The 15,163-nt window shown below is 47.9% G+C and overlaps 1 protein-coding gene across 1 annotated transcript in view; it reads right to left on the minus strand.

Moving 5' to 3' along the window:
- Positions 1–1,515: 1,515 nt before the first annotated feature.
- LOC119177415 (coactosin-like protein) overlaps positions 1,516–15,163 on the minus strand; it is a 72,467-nt gene continuing 58,819 nt past the window's right edge. Inside the window, exon 4 of the mRNA XM_037428889.2 lies at positions 1,516–1,831. Coding sequence (XP_037284786.1) covers positions 1,724–1,831 — 108 coding nt within the window. The 3' untranslated portion in view covers positions 1,516–1,723. The remainder of the gene's footprint in view (positions 1,832–15,163) is intronic.

Here is a 15,163-nt window from a genome sequence, read left to right on the forward strand (position 1 = left end):
CAAGAAGCTGTAAAATTGCGTGGAAACATATGAGCTTTACCACTATAAATGTGGAAAAATAGTTGAAAGAAGAGGGTCATTAAAAATTTTGTTTTTAGAAATCATCCTGTTTAAAACGGAACACGTAGTCTACCATTCTGTGTATGTGTATGAAGAAAATGCTAGTTTGGTAGTCCTGGTCCCCAACCGCTGGGTTTCCTGCATGAAATCATAACCTTGTGTGGTGTGACCATTCTGAACAGCACTATGTAGGCATCTATGTGCAGTATTTCTTAAGTCTTTTCCTTCTATCTTCCTACGTAGCAATAGTAACGAGTCGGTTCACCGATGCCAAGCAGTACATACTGAACAGAAGCTTTCTGAATTCAGCCCATGGAGCTTTTCTTCCATGAAAGCAAGCATGTGCAGCAAAGGCAGAATAAACTTAAACTCAGAAATTCGACTATGAACTTGTGTCGTTGAAGGTGGGCTTGTACACGTTTTCTGGTAATGATTTTGCGGAATAAAGTTAAATGATTTGCAGTGAATACTCGAAGGATACAAACAAAGGTTGAGCACCAGGAGAGACGCTCGGGCGGTGGTGCCTGCGATGACGTCAACTGTGCCTATTACGTCAACTATTACGTCATCTTGAACAGACAATCGCCGGGTCAAACGTGCCTCGACCAAGTGCAAGCGAGGCAGAAGCCGGTCTTCGATGACAGCTGTCCGGTCAGCAGAATAGGTTAATGTAGGGGAGGCTACAGGTGTGTTTTTGGAGACTTCTAAATAAATGGGTATGCCATAGATTAATTGTCACATCCTACAGCTTTACCATATTATCAAGTACGCTCATGTTATTATAAAATGTTAATTTACCAGTTTACATTAATTACTCGCATTAATGCACAACTACCCGCTGCAAAGTATTTCTGCCTAAATGTAAAATGCGTGTTCGAAGATGACAGGTGCCTGACTAGCTGTCGTAGCATTATCATAAAAAACCTGTATTGTTAAAAAAAGCAAGAAAGGTAAAGAACCTTGCATATAGTACGCTGTATAATGCCATAATGTTCAGTAAAATATATCACCTGTGCCGAATCGCCAAATAATTCTTAATTGGAGCGCTAACCGCACCTTCATACCTTTTTGCCCTTTAATTTTTGTTTGTTTTGTTTTCATAATATTTCTGCATTTACTCTAGCTCTACGTGTACACCGACAGGATATATCACTCCGAGTTTGATCGCTTTGCGCGAGACTTCTTGATGAGAAAGGATGCCGAGGCCGCGAGAAGCCGAACAGCGCCTCAATTCCTTGTTGCTTTCATATATCTACGAGCGACGCCCATACAATTTTCTGATGCCAGACGTTTTTAAAACTGAGTATGTAAGTGAGCACTGCAGATTTCTTTATTTTCAGTACACTGTATATAGGCCGAGAATTGTACAGGATTTGCAGAAGCGTTTTCTCCCATCGGATAAGAAGGAAGCAAGGACGAAAAAGAGAAAAAACAAAAAACAAAACAAAACAGAGATGCTACTTTATTCTGTTTATTTCTTCCCCCGGTAAACGTTCTGCGATGTTTCCGCTGGAAGAACAGTTTTTCTGGATGTTCTTTCGTCATTCAGTTTTCTCCTGTCGAGAGCTGTGAAACTAGGAAAGAGGAGCCGGCCTTCTCAAGACACGTCTTTTTTTAATTTTTCTTGTAAACGTGGAGAAAACTGTGCTGGGCGGGGCGTCGTCTACGACGCCGTGCCGTAGTCAGTTCCTCCGGCCTTGCTCACTGTGTTTTTGATGTGATCCTCGGTGAGCTCTCCGGGGTCCTCTACCTGAAGTTCCACGGCAAAGTTCTGAAATGAGGTCACGAGAGGTGAAAATGTCACCGAGTGAATGGCCACGCAGTGGCGCTGTATGTGGTACGAAGAAAGTGTGTTCAACAGAAGCACTCTGCTGTGTAACTGCAATAATATGAAAGAATCAAGAAATGAGAAAAAAATAGAAAGAAAAAAAAGGAAAGAAAGAAAGAGACTGAATATACAGCAAACATCCCGTGCTTCTTCCATACGTGGGTTGTATGTGCCTTCTTTCTTGGGCTATTTGTACGAATTCCGAAAGACGAACTGAACCATCAAATTTAGTTAATTAGCTAGTTAGTTAATTTAGCTAGTTAATTGTGCATTTTGATAGCAATAAACGTGATTTACAACCTTTAATCAATAGATGATTCACATACGCTGACATTGGTACGAAGTTCTTTCGGAAAATAAGAAAATAATTAAGAAAAAATAAATTAATTAAAGAAAACTATTTTCCTCATGCTGCCTTGAAAGCTTGCTATCTTGCATTAAGCAGGTGTGTGCCAAGAAGCCAGCTGGAGGAGCTGCTGAGTAATAATATGTTTGGAAAATTTTAGGATGGGTGACCGTTAGATCGATGTTGGTCCAACTTAAAATCTGGCGGCAGCCCAACTATAATGTACGGGTAGGTCATCCAGAGATAAGGGGGTGGGCTAAAATGCGTGCAATCAGCAGCGTGACCTGTTTTAGGAATCGATATTATAAATTTTCTGCCACCATTTTATGCATGTTTCTTACCATCGGTCCACCGATGCCCCTGTGCTGTCGTATAGGAGTTTCAACAAAACATAATTATTTTATTTCTTCTTGCCCCGTTTTCGTTTTCTAGCGATCAAAGTAATTTAGTCTGAGCGATAACGCGCATCGCATGCTCGTAGTGGCTATATTAGTCTGACGCACCAAAACTCAGTCATTGTCTTCAAACAACTGTCGGTGTGACTTCCCTGTAATTTGCGTGTACAATGGGCATGTCCTAATGTCATAAGGTTTCCAGATGCAGGACGTTGAGGTTTTCGAGCTTCAGAAAAGGACTATTGGCTTAGTGTCCGCTCTTTGTTATTTGAACTCTGCAGCACACAAAGAAAAATAAACCTATTTCTGTGCTGTGCGTTCTAGCGAATGTACATGTAACATCTACCATGTGCATAATCTTTAACCCTGCGCAAAATGTACTACCAGGCCGAATACATACGTACTCTTCTGGCTAATTAAAACACATCTTTCTCGCGCAGGGAAATCTTCACACCACTGACATGCCGCCAATCGAACGGAGGAATTTGTTTTAGAATGAGTCACTTAACAGAAAAATTGAGCTGGTGAGGTCAAGAGTACGAATCAGTAAAGTATGAGACCATTGTACGTTCCGTGCTCGCTTGGAGCGCGCGAACAGCCCAGTCACATAAATAAATGTACCGTTCATTAAGTATTACGGCTTGGTGGCGCTAGCCACCGCCCGATCTAAAGGGTACAGCCACATCCATCCATCCATCCATCCATCCATCCATCCATCCATCCATCCATCCATCCATCCATCCATCCGTCCGTCCGTCCGTCCGTCCGTCCGTCCGTCCGTCCGTCCGTCCGTCCGTCCGCCCGCCCGTCCGTCCGTCCGTCCGTCCGTCCGTCCATCCATCCATCCATCCATCCATCCATCCATCCATCCATCCATCCATCCATCCATCCATCCATCCATCCATCCATCCATCCATCCATCCATCCATCCATCCATCCACGTGCTCTGGCGGCACCATCTTGCTCGCACCGTTTTTACTCTCGCTTGTCGTAGCCTTACCTTACAGAAGAAGCAACGTGTATTAATGTGTTCATGAATTAATGTTATAATACGAACACAAACTATTTTAATTACACACACATATATATACATACACGCATGCATAAATCGCAAAAAAAAACACAGAAAAAGTAAGCACACTCTCAAGGATTAGTCGCCGTTTTAATGCCTGTCGTAGCATGGGTTATGCTATGCAGCGTCTATCATCTGCAGAGAGACTATGGAACTCTACATCACGTAGAATTTTTAACGTGTATTCAGCAGACAGAACAGTACTCCTGTGATCGATTATCTTTATTATTTTTTTCCTTGGCAGTCCCTGCGAACTAGGGGAATTTCTTCACTAGAGGCTCCCCATACAAAAAAAAAAAAAATAAGCATGCAGTTTTTCTAGTAATCGTAATTTAATTAATGCCCCAGACTTTATCCCGACATTGCCTGAATATGCGAAACAAGCAGAATTGATGCTTTGATTTGGAATATTACCGACAATGACGGTGAAATAACAGTGACGGAACTATCCAGCATATGGCACTGATTAAATAAAACAAAAGAGAGGAACACGGTGAGCACTTGTGATGGCGTCGTATTTTCTATAGTCTTCTTGCATAAATGCATTGATAGTTGAGGGTCGATGTCAGCTGTATTGAGCTCGCAGCATTTACAGTTCTCTTGTCGACAGTCTAATATAAATTCAAGATGCTTCACGGCCGGAGACCGCACTGCAGCATCAGAACGCTCTCATTCTTCTTTTCTCGAATTGTCAGAAACTCGTGAAGATGACTAAACGCGTACCCGCAAATGTTTGCACCTACTCTGATTATACATATTTTTTTCCCCAGTCAGCTTGTCTGCAGCAGTCATATTACGCCGCATGGCTCAATCGATCTCCTGCCAAGGAATGGTGACACGACTCACCCGCCAGGAGGTTTTGTCACCCACCGCCGACAGCCGTCGTCTGGGGAACCTGGCGTTTCCATGCCTCACGCTAACGAAATGTGCGCGTTTTTCACGATGACTTGCTTTGAGTAGACGTCTTTTAACGACGAAGGTCGCCGCGGTGTCTTCTTGCTGGGAACGCGTCACGTTCATCACCGCGTGCGTCTTGAGTAGATTAGCGCATTGAAAGGATCCTAGCAAGTTCTGCCAGCGTGCTGGAGCTATCTCCCCGGGTGTTTTTTTAAATATAACGTGCCATATTAGATTAGTCATAACCATCCAGTTCAATTACGCTACCAAGGGTCGTTCGTGCGATAACCACACATCTGTAAAAAAAAAAAAAAAGAGAAAAACTATGCACCATCTCTCCGAAGGGAACTCTGACGCGATGCGACCCCGCTGTGGTGGTCTAGTGGCTAAGGTACTCGGCTGCTAACCCGCAGGTCGCGGGATCGAATCCAAGCTGCGGCGGCTCCATTTTCGATGGAGGCTAAAATGCTGTAGGCCTGTGTGCTCAGATTTGGGTGCACATTAAAGAACCCCAGGTGGTCGAAATTTCCGGAGCACTCCACTATGGTGTCTCTCATAATCATATGGTGGTTTCATGACGTTAAACTCTACGTATCAATCAATCAATCAATCAATCAATCAATCAATCAATCAATCAATCAATCTGATGGGATGCGAAGCAGCAGTGGTGCGCATGGCGCTGACCCAGTTGAAACGAGCGTCGACGCAGGTGCTGCAAGAACGGTTTGAAGCGGAGCTTGGTGTTGCGTTTACTCGAGTAAACGTTTGTTTAAAACGCAAAGACACGGGAGGCGGGACGCGTTCAAGACGCTTGCGCTCTGCTTTTTTGACTCGCATCTCATTAATGTTACCCACGCGCCGTCTGTATTCTCGAACGCGATCGGTGTTCTTGACTCGCACCTCGTCGGTGTCGCTGCTTTTCCACTGCCGACGCTTGCGTTCGGCTTCCCTGGCTCGCGGAGAGACGCGGGTGCTTCGCGAAGTGATCGGACGTGACCAGGGCCGTACCCAGGAATTTTTTTCGGGGGGGGGGGGGGTTGCGTGTAGAACGGCTGCCATTTTTTAAGATTTATACTGGCTTATTTTCGTGAATAAAACAAGTACATCGCTTACTTGTAATAATTCGATAGTACTTTTCAATTATTTGTACCCAAATAAAGAAATTGGTATGTCAACCTCAAATTCTGGTTAAAGCAAGAAATAAGTTTGGACAATAGCACCACCAAAGCCGGGGACACCGCGACCAACGGCTCCTGATGAAGTAACACAATGTAACCGCGGTACAAAAACGGTATGTATGTGTTACAAGCTGCCACTCTAGCGTCGCCAGCGCGAAGTCGGCGACGGGAATGGCAGCAGGTTAGGTCGTTCCGTACGTAAGCAGAGACAGTGAAGAGATCAGAGACGTATGTGGGGAAAAACAAAACTCTAGTGATATTGCAGCACTGCAGAGGAATCTAGGAATATTGCAGAGGAATCTAGTACAACACTTAATACCAACTAACAAAATACATATAAAATCAATAAATCAGCTTACAAGAGAGAAGTATTACAAACTACACAAAACTAACCAACAATAAAACTACAGATGAGAAAGTCCGAAGGTATAAACAGGTGAAGGGATACCTGTGATGACCGGCAGCGTTGAGTCCACGACGATCGGATGCGAGAAGTCAGAGAGAGTTCTGGCACAACTGCGATGTCGGCGATGTTGCAGCGCTGGTGTTTCCGGGAGGCTAGTGCTTGAAGCCGATCTCGGGCAGGTTGAGCTTACTCGAGATTCAAGTACCGATGCCTACGTTACAGACGTTAATTTCGCGTCACAACTAAACGAATGGCTAAGTTTAGGTGGCCAGCCGACACGGAGCCACAACCACTTGAGGGATACTTTTTGATCTCCTTCTACACCATGTTGGTCAGCAACTAGACTGCTTAGCAAGGCGAAATCCTGCTCTTAAATCGACCTCCGTGTCCCCTGATTCTCGTCCTGGTGGAAAAGAGACCTCTACATGGGTCCAATCATGCAGGTTTCATTGTTAGAAACTCCACCCTAAAAATATATTGACCACGTCCCTTTTTAATTAGGAGAGGGTCCTCAACTGAGCGAGAGTGACAACCTGTTGGAGTTCTCTCATACGGCTTGTCCACAAGCAGTTTTGCCCGTGGGAATGGTCAGTTTCCTTGGTTTCAGCCGGTGCGTCTTGCAGTCTACAGCTAGTTCGGGGTGCATCGCGGCCTTTGACGACCCTGCCGACGCCGCCGTAGGTACAAAGGATCAAACATCGGCGACTAACGTTTGAAGAAGAACACCCCATTCAGTACTTCCCCGCACTAAAGGCCAGTCTTTTCATGAGCGAACGGTTCCACCGGTCAGCGGGGGAGTGCGGCGCCCGTTAATTTGCCGTTACGCCGGGTCGCAAAAATGGCAGTCCGTGAAGCATGTATGCAAGCAAACAAACAAGTCGCCCGACATTCCGATCTTCTTGTTACCGTTCGCACATTCTGCTTGCTGGATAGTTTCCTCGTAATTGCGAAAGGATAGAAGGGTTGGAGCTTGGGCTATAGCTGGGTTTAGCTTTTAATCGACTCTTGAAACATAGAGGGAAGTTTAAACGAGGAAGTTTTACCTTCTCGGCAACTTGCAAAATTCTGTGAGGACTTGTTCTGGGGTCACTTGAAGTTCTCGATGGATGCTGAGCAGTGCTAGTCCGGTCAATCTGTCGTTGTTCATATGATTTCGAAGGTAGCTCTTCAGCCTTCTCAGTGTGGAAAAAGTCCGTTCCGGGGTCGACGTCGACACGGGTAAAGTCGCCAGGATAAAAAGTAGGCTGTGGATGTTCGGTAAAAAGTCGCGGTTGCACATCTCTAAGGCCTGTAAAGCACAAGCTGGTCGATTCTTTTCTTCGATCTGGCAGCATTTGTTCACCCACAGTATGAACTCTGCTTCGATGACATTAGCCGAAGGAATGTCGCCAAGGTAAAACTGCACTGCATCATCAATATCAGAAAGGCTAGCCGATGCGCGGAATTTCGGCAGCAAAGAGAGCGACTTCAGATCTTCAGCAAAGAGAGCGACCTCAGAAAAATCTTATTAAATTCCGTTTCCGCACTCGCCCTTTTTGTGGAAAGAACGTCTATAACATTCTTTACGTGATCGCGCGCTTGAGCCAAGCCACAGTCAATTTTTTGAAGAAACTTGCAAAGTGGCAGTGTCAAAGAGAAGAGGTCGCTACAGATCTGAAGCGAAAGGACAAACTCGGGCTTCGTAATGACATTGAGCAGTTGAGAAGCTTTTGATGAAGTATCAGATGACGCGGCCTCTTCTTCCAAATATTCGAGGAATTGTACAATAGGCACGTACAGTTCAAGGAAACGCTGAAGTGCATCGTGACTCTCTACCCACCTTGTTTGGCAAAAGGAGAGAACTGATTTTCTTTTTTCTTGTGTTAAATCTTCTACTTTGTCTCGCAGTTGGTTCGTCCTCTGTGGCGAAGCTCTCACAAACGTACAGCTTGAGGAAACAGTTCCCAAACAGTTGCGGATGCTGGGGAGTTTGCATGCGTGAAGCAGAGCAAGGTTCAACGAGTGGGCGCTACAATGCACGTACAACGATTTGGGCACTGTTTGACGAATGAAGGCTTGAACACCGTTAAGGTGGCCGCTCATTGATGCCGCGCCGTCGTATCCTTGCCCGCAAAGTAGGTTCAGGTCAAAGCCATGACCTCTAAGGCTGTTCAGGATTGTGCTCGCCAGCGCCTTGCCAGTGAGATCGTTCAGGGGAACGAAATCTACAAAATCTTCTTTAAGAATGGGCACTCCGGACGTGTCGTGTCCAATGTACCTTACACATAGGGAAATGTGGGCGGTGCGAGATATATCAGTGGCCTCGTCAGCTAGAACTGAAAAACACGAACCTGAGTTGACGTTTTTCACTATCTTTCTTTGTATGATTTTACCACAGAGGGTGATCAACTCATTTTGAATTTTTGGGCTCGTGTACAGCGCATTCACCGGAGATGTTTCCATGTGCGCTCGCTCTCAAGGCGGCATCTCCATATTTTGCTCTCATCCTAAGCAGTGCGCGGAAATTTCCATCATTTTTGAATGGCAGCACTTCAGACATATTTATCGGACCAGAGTCGTCTGTGCCGCGAAGCGGTACTTCTTGCCTGCCACAGAAGAGGATTGTTTCTATTACTGGCAGCAAGTTCTTGCGGTTTTCTTCCGCCTGCTTTTTAAGGCCGTGGTCAAGTTGTGTTAAGATGTCATGCTGTGAGCGGGACCGGACTGCTAAAACGTTCTCCGATAGCGTTGTTGACATGGCGTGATAACTGCTGGATGCGTGGCTCTTAAAGGCGTCCATGGATTTCTTGTAATTGGTGAACTCCTTAGTTACAAAACAGCCCAAGCGCTGGTGCTCCCCTTTTCCTGCACACTCGCTTGCGAAGACTACGCAATATTTGCATAATGCTCCTTGAAGCTTCTCTGAATAAACAAGCCATGGGTAACAATCTACCCAGTGAGGTTGGAACTTCAGATTCCTTTTCCCTGTGGCTGGATAATCATAGTTAGCCGGAGGGGTCCACGGATTGAGCAGCAGCTTCTCCATCGTCTCTGGATCATTTACATTATTGCTTTTCGAGACAAACAGTCCCAAGTCGAAAATATTCGCACTCGTCGCACAGAGGGGAGGTGAACCAGAATGTGTAGGTGCCATGCCACTCACCTTCCTTGGGCATTGCCCAGTGGTAAAGGCGTCACTTTGCCCAGCGTTGACTGTAGAACAAAGATCACTTGGAGTTGCACTGCGGCCACCATCATTTCCCGGCGGCGCTGTTGCGACCGGGGTTTCCAGACACCGGAGGTCCGGGATGAAGTTGTCGAGGCAGGAGGAAGAGAGACTTGAAGAGGGTTTATTTACAATATGTACATTGCGAACTCCCTACACGGTGAGCTCTCAAACGTGGCAGGCCTCTACATGTCTCCTAACATAGCGCTACATGGTGCTTGGTTCTACATGGTTCTGCTCGGTTCTGCTCTCGAAAAAAAGCACACACGAATGAGCCGTGGGGCTCATTATAAAGGGTCTGTCCTCCCCAGATCCCTAGATCGGGGACCGCGTACAGAGGGCACCGTCCAACCACGGATCACACATTACCCGCGAGGGTGACGAGCACGCACGGTCCACGTGAACGTTCAAAATTGAAGCGTGGTCACTGCACGGCCATGTGGCACGAACGTGGCTCCTCCTCGTCAAGGGGTGTCGCTGGGCGAGGGGTCTGAAGTTGATGACTGCATCCATCGAAAGGGCCGCCGTAAACAAGCTTCAAATGGTCGCCGAACGACTCGTTCAATTAGCGGGACGATTTCCGGCCGCCGCCGCCGCCGTCATATTCCAAAGAAGAAGCGGCACTTGTGGTCTCCCGAACTGCTCACGGTGTCGTGGCGGCAAGACGCCGCACCCTCCGGCCAGGGGGGAACAATACATGGCGGACACAGGCCGCCAACCCGTTTGGCGACTAAAAAGGAACATCAAAAGGAACGCCGATCCATTGTCAGACCTGGCGCCGGTCCTAACAGTAGGCAGCCGGTCGTTCGGTTACTTGTTTGAAGATTAAAGGAGCGCCGCTCCCTCTTCCGCTCTGGCGCCGGTCACAACAGCTCGTCCGCCGGCGGGAGAAGCGACCTGAGGGTGACCAGCTGCACAGGTTGCCCGAAGTGTCGCTGTGTAGTGCTGTCTTCCAGGCCACTGCTGATGACGCTCAGCCAAGGACTCTTTCCCTCTCGCTCCTTGTGGCTCCCCTCTGGGAAAAGCATTCATACACACCACCACAGGCACGGGAGAGCACCCTGCCCGCACTGAGACACGTCGAGTCCGACAAATTATCCAAAAGCAACCTTACTTAAGCGGTATTACCAAACACAAAGCAGCAATCGGGACGTTTCTCTGAGGTTTCACCAAAACTCCTAATCCCGATCCGATAATAATCTTCCCATCAAACTGCTTTCAAGAAAACTAACTGTCAAGTGATGCGCTCACCGTGGCATACCCGAGTGCTTGCGTGAGCAATCCGCCGTAACCCACCAGGTATCATACTCATAAAATAAAGCATTTTACTTCACGCTATCTTTTAGTTCCCGAAATTTAGTGCCGCCAAAGCCAGTCGTCAATTCCTTTTGAGAAGACGAAAGCATAACTGCCGTGCTGCACCTGCATTAGGAACATCTTTATTATATATCCGCAAACGCACATCACAGTGCTCCTGCCTGGATGAGATACCACCTAACCGTTCCCTTGCTGTTGCCACTTTCACAAAGCATACATATAAACTCACGAGCTAGCTTTTCTTACACACCGGACACATGCGAACAAAACATTAAATGAACAACAAAAAAAAGTTTCGCATGAATCCTGAAAAATCTCGCAAGCAATAACTTTGCGTCTCTACGCTCAGTCATAATTAGTTCATAACGTTGCTCCTGCTCATTTACACGTATCTACCATGACGCAGGCTCCTATGCGTGTCGTTTATGCAATCGCACAACGCTTACCTTAGCTAAACGTACAACGCCCAAGAAATGAACAAAACCAAAATTGTGTTACCTAAACACTATTTGGTAGACGAGATTCTTAAAAAACACATTAAAATCCAAAACAACTTAAACAGTCAAAAGCAAATTTCAAAACAAAATAAATCCACTAATGACCATCGTCAAAAGCTCACGGATGTCTACTCCTTTTTGGGACTAACGCGCGGTGTCGCGTCCTGTGGGTCTTTCTAGGCGAACGGGAAATGGAACAATGGCAAAACCCATTCGCTTCGCCTCCGACCCCCGCAAAGCTCTGCGCTGACAACCTGCGTTCTTACTCTCGCTGAGTACCTCGCACTCCCGCAGTCCATCAAACATGCCGTCGATAGAGCGACGAAAGGGTCTGCCTTTCTACCCAACGTGCTTTTTTTTTTTTTCGTTTTGTCCGGCGGCTCGGACGCATACAAACCAACTCCGGTGCCGATGACAAACGCCTAATTCTGTACGCTCTAATGCGTGTCACTATCCTTCCAATAGATCTATACAACGTATATAGGCTACCAAAATGATAGAGCGCTAACGAAAACAAGGTACAAACGAGTTATTTACAAAATCACAAAAACAAACAAAATGTTCCTTTCAACAGTCCCGAGTCGACGTTTTCCGAGAGGCTAACAGCTGTTCGCAACAACTCTGAGTCGAACTCGCGGTGGTCGCGCCCGGAACGATTTTCTCGAGAAACGGGGTCTACAACACGCGTCAGTCGCCCTGCTACCGAACCCCGCGACGTTCCTCGAAGCCGACTTGCTGTCGCTTCCTGCCCCTCGAAAACCACCGACTCTTTTGCCCCGCACCCCGTCCAATGCACCGCGAGAACAACGGAAGGGTCTCTTGCCCTTCGACCACTTACGCACACCATGCGCTTCTCTTTTCTTTGTTCTCTGGCCGCTTGGACGCTTGCGATACGGCAACTTTCTTGAAATTTCGCTCCGCCATTTGAATACATTCCTCAAACGCGTCGCGATTTCTGCCTGCCTGTTTTTACGGCGCTTTCTCCGTTTTGCACGTCTCTTGGTGCCGTCTACGGAGCCTTTCGCCCATCTCTGATGCTCACCAGCACCCACATGCTCATCTGATTTTTCGCGCGGACTGTCTGGATAATTGCCTAGCAATCTCTCCTTCAAACACTGCCGCGTACGATGCGCTTTTCTTTTCCGGCGGTTCGGACGCACACGATACAGACCCGTCAGAGATGACAACGGCACTTTTCTCGCGATTTTACCACGCCGTTTGAAACCCTTACTCAAACGCGTTGTGCTCATCTCGAGCTTTGCCTTATTGTTGCCCTTCGGACGCTTTCTCCCCTGTGCACGCTTCTTTGTGCGGACCTGGGAGCCTTTCGTCCTACTCTGACGTTCTTCATCACCGATATGCTCCTCCGCCATCTCGCGCGCCCAGTCCTGATGATTGCCTATCAGTTCATCGTAAGACCGCGGCCGCGTAGATTGCGCACTTCTGTTCCTTACTCTCCGGCCGCTCAGACGCCTGCGTTTTAAGCCAGTCAGAGAAGACAACGGGCCTTTTCTCGCAAATCCGCCACGCCGTTTGAAGGTCCTCGTCAAACGCGCCGCGCTGATCGCGAGCCTTGCCGCGCTTCTGTTTTTCGGACGCTTTCTCCGTTTGGCACATTCCTTGGTGCCAAACCTGGAGCCTTTCGTCCGCCTCTGACGCTCATCAACATGGTCTACAGGGCTGCAAGGTTCGATGGAACACTCTGTTAATCTTAACTTCGTTTCCCCCACCACGGAACCCTCACACCCTGCTGTGACCGCGAGCTCTTTTCCCTCAGAATGGGTTAAAACCTGTTCCATTCCCTTACAGGCACTAGCCTTCTCTTTGGCCTCAAACGGCACCGCCGCTATATCTACAGATATCAGACCCGCAGCACTCTCTTCGGCCCTAAACGGCACCGCTGCTGAAACGCACCGTTCGTGCGGTACATCTGCAAATTTCTGACCTGTAGCCCTCTCTTCGGCCTTAATCGGCACCGCCGCTACGTCGCACCGTTCGTGCACTTCATCTACAGATGTCTGACCTGTAGCCTTCGCTTCGGTCTTAAACGGCACCGCCGCTACATCGCACCGTTCGTGCGCTACATCTATGGATTGACCACTCTGCTGCAATGCCACCAATTCACAATTAAGCCTTTCTATCTCTTCATCTAATTCCTGCATCCTTTTTATATGTTCTTCATGCCTGCGCTCAGCTTCCAATTCCTCCTGGCGCCATCTTTCCTTTCTTTGCGCCCTTTGTACTTCCTCCTTCTGGTCCAATAAGTACATATTCCCGAAGTGCTCGATTTCCTCATTGTCACTATTGCTTTCGAGAATCACTTCGCGGAGTTTAGAAGCAGGCATATCATCATTAAAATCTAGCTCCAGATCCCAACACAGGTTCAGCAGGTTCTCTCTCGTCAATCTCGTAAGATCCATGGCGACTACTTTGCTTTGGCTCAGCTGTGACAAAACACAAACCCACCAGCGCTTCAATTCTGGGTCTAGAGAAATTGAAGCCTGGCAAATCTCACAGCGGAGACCACAAGCTTAAGCACCCAAGTAGCACTACGTGGCCAACATCCCTCTCTACTTTTTCTTGTTAATTTTTTTCACTCCTGCTTTTTACAACATCCTAAAATTTAACCCGCAACGTACCCTTAGAAATTTTGAAACATTACCCCTTGTTCCTATTGAATCATCTAAGCTTTCCTGCTTTAGCGTACTTGCTCAGATAATCATCCAGTGCTGCCTTGTGCTGAGATAACAACCACAGTGGCCAGGCAGTTGTTGGTTATATCTATCTTTTAACGAATTTAGGCTAAAAGACTCGATATATCTCAAGCACAAAGCCAGGCACTCACCCCATTACGTGCGGTGGTGGTACGCTGCTTCGATCCCGCCGAGTTCCAGGGCTTTCGGCTGGCCTCCGGTACATGTCGCTCTCCGTCGCAGACTCGTATCCCACCGCTGCCACCAGTTGTTGCGACCGGGGTTTCCAGACACCGGAGGTCCGGGATGAAGTTGTCGAGGCAGGAGGAAGAGAGACTTGAAGAGGGTTTATTTACAATATGTACATTGCGAACTCCCTACACGGTGAGCTCTCAAACGTGGCAGGCCTCTACATGTCTCCTAACATAGCGCTACATGGTGCTTGGTTCTACATGGTTCTGCTCGGTTCTGCTCTCGAAAAAAAGCACACACGAATGAGCCGTGGGGCTCATTATAAAGGGTCTGTCCTCCCCAGATCCCTAGATCGGGGACCGCGTACAGAGGGCACCGTCCAACCACGGATCACACATTACCCGCGAGGGTGACGAGCACGCACGGTCCACGTGAACGTTCAAAATTGAAGCGTGGTCACTGCACGGCCATGTGGCACGAACGTGGCTCCTCCTCGTCAAGGGGTGTCGCTGGGCGAGGGGTCTGAAGTTGATGACTGCATCCATCGAAAGGGCCGCCGTAAACAAGCTTCAAATGGTCGCCGAACGACTCGTTCAATTAGCGGGACGATTTCCGGCCGCCGCCGCCGCCGTCATATTCCAAAGAAGAAGCGGCACTTGTGGTCTCCCGAACTGCTCACGGTGTCGTGGCGGCAAGACGCCGCACCCTCCGGCCAGGGGGGAACAATACATGGCGGACACAGGCCGCCAACCCGTTTGGCGACTAAAAAGGAACATCAAAAGGAACGCCGATCCATTGTCAGACCTGGCGCCGGTCCTAACAGTAGGCAGCCGGTCGTTCGGTTACTTGTTTGAAGATTAAAGGAGCGCCGCTCCCTCTTCCGCTCTGGCGCCGGTCACAACAGCGCATGGGTGTCCTGATTGTGCTCGTTCTCAGGTGATTCATATAAACCGGTGCATTCTCCTGAGTCGCTACAGAAGTTCGGACGCGCTTGGCTTTCCACCAGTGCTGAGGAGGGCGAAGTTTTATTCTTCGAAGGAGGCAGTTCTTCTCCGTCCGCTTCATCGGTTCGAACTT

This window comes from Rhipicephalus microplus, chromosome X, assembly GCF_043290135.1.
Source record: "Rhipicephalus microplus isolate Deutch F79 chromosome X, USDA_Rmic, whole genome shotgun sequence".
Taxonomy (NCBI): Eukaryota; Metazoa; Arthropoda; class Arachnida; order Ixodida; family Ixodidae; genus Rhipicephalus; species Rhipicephalus microplus.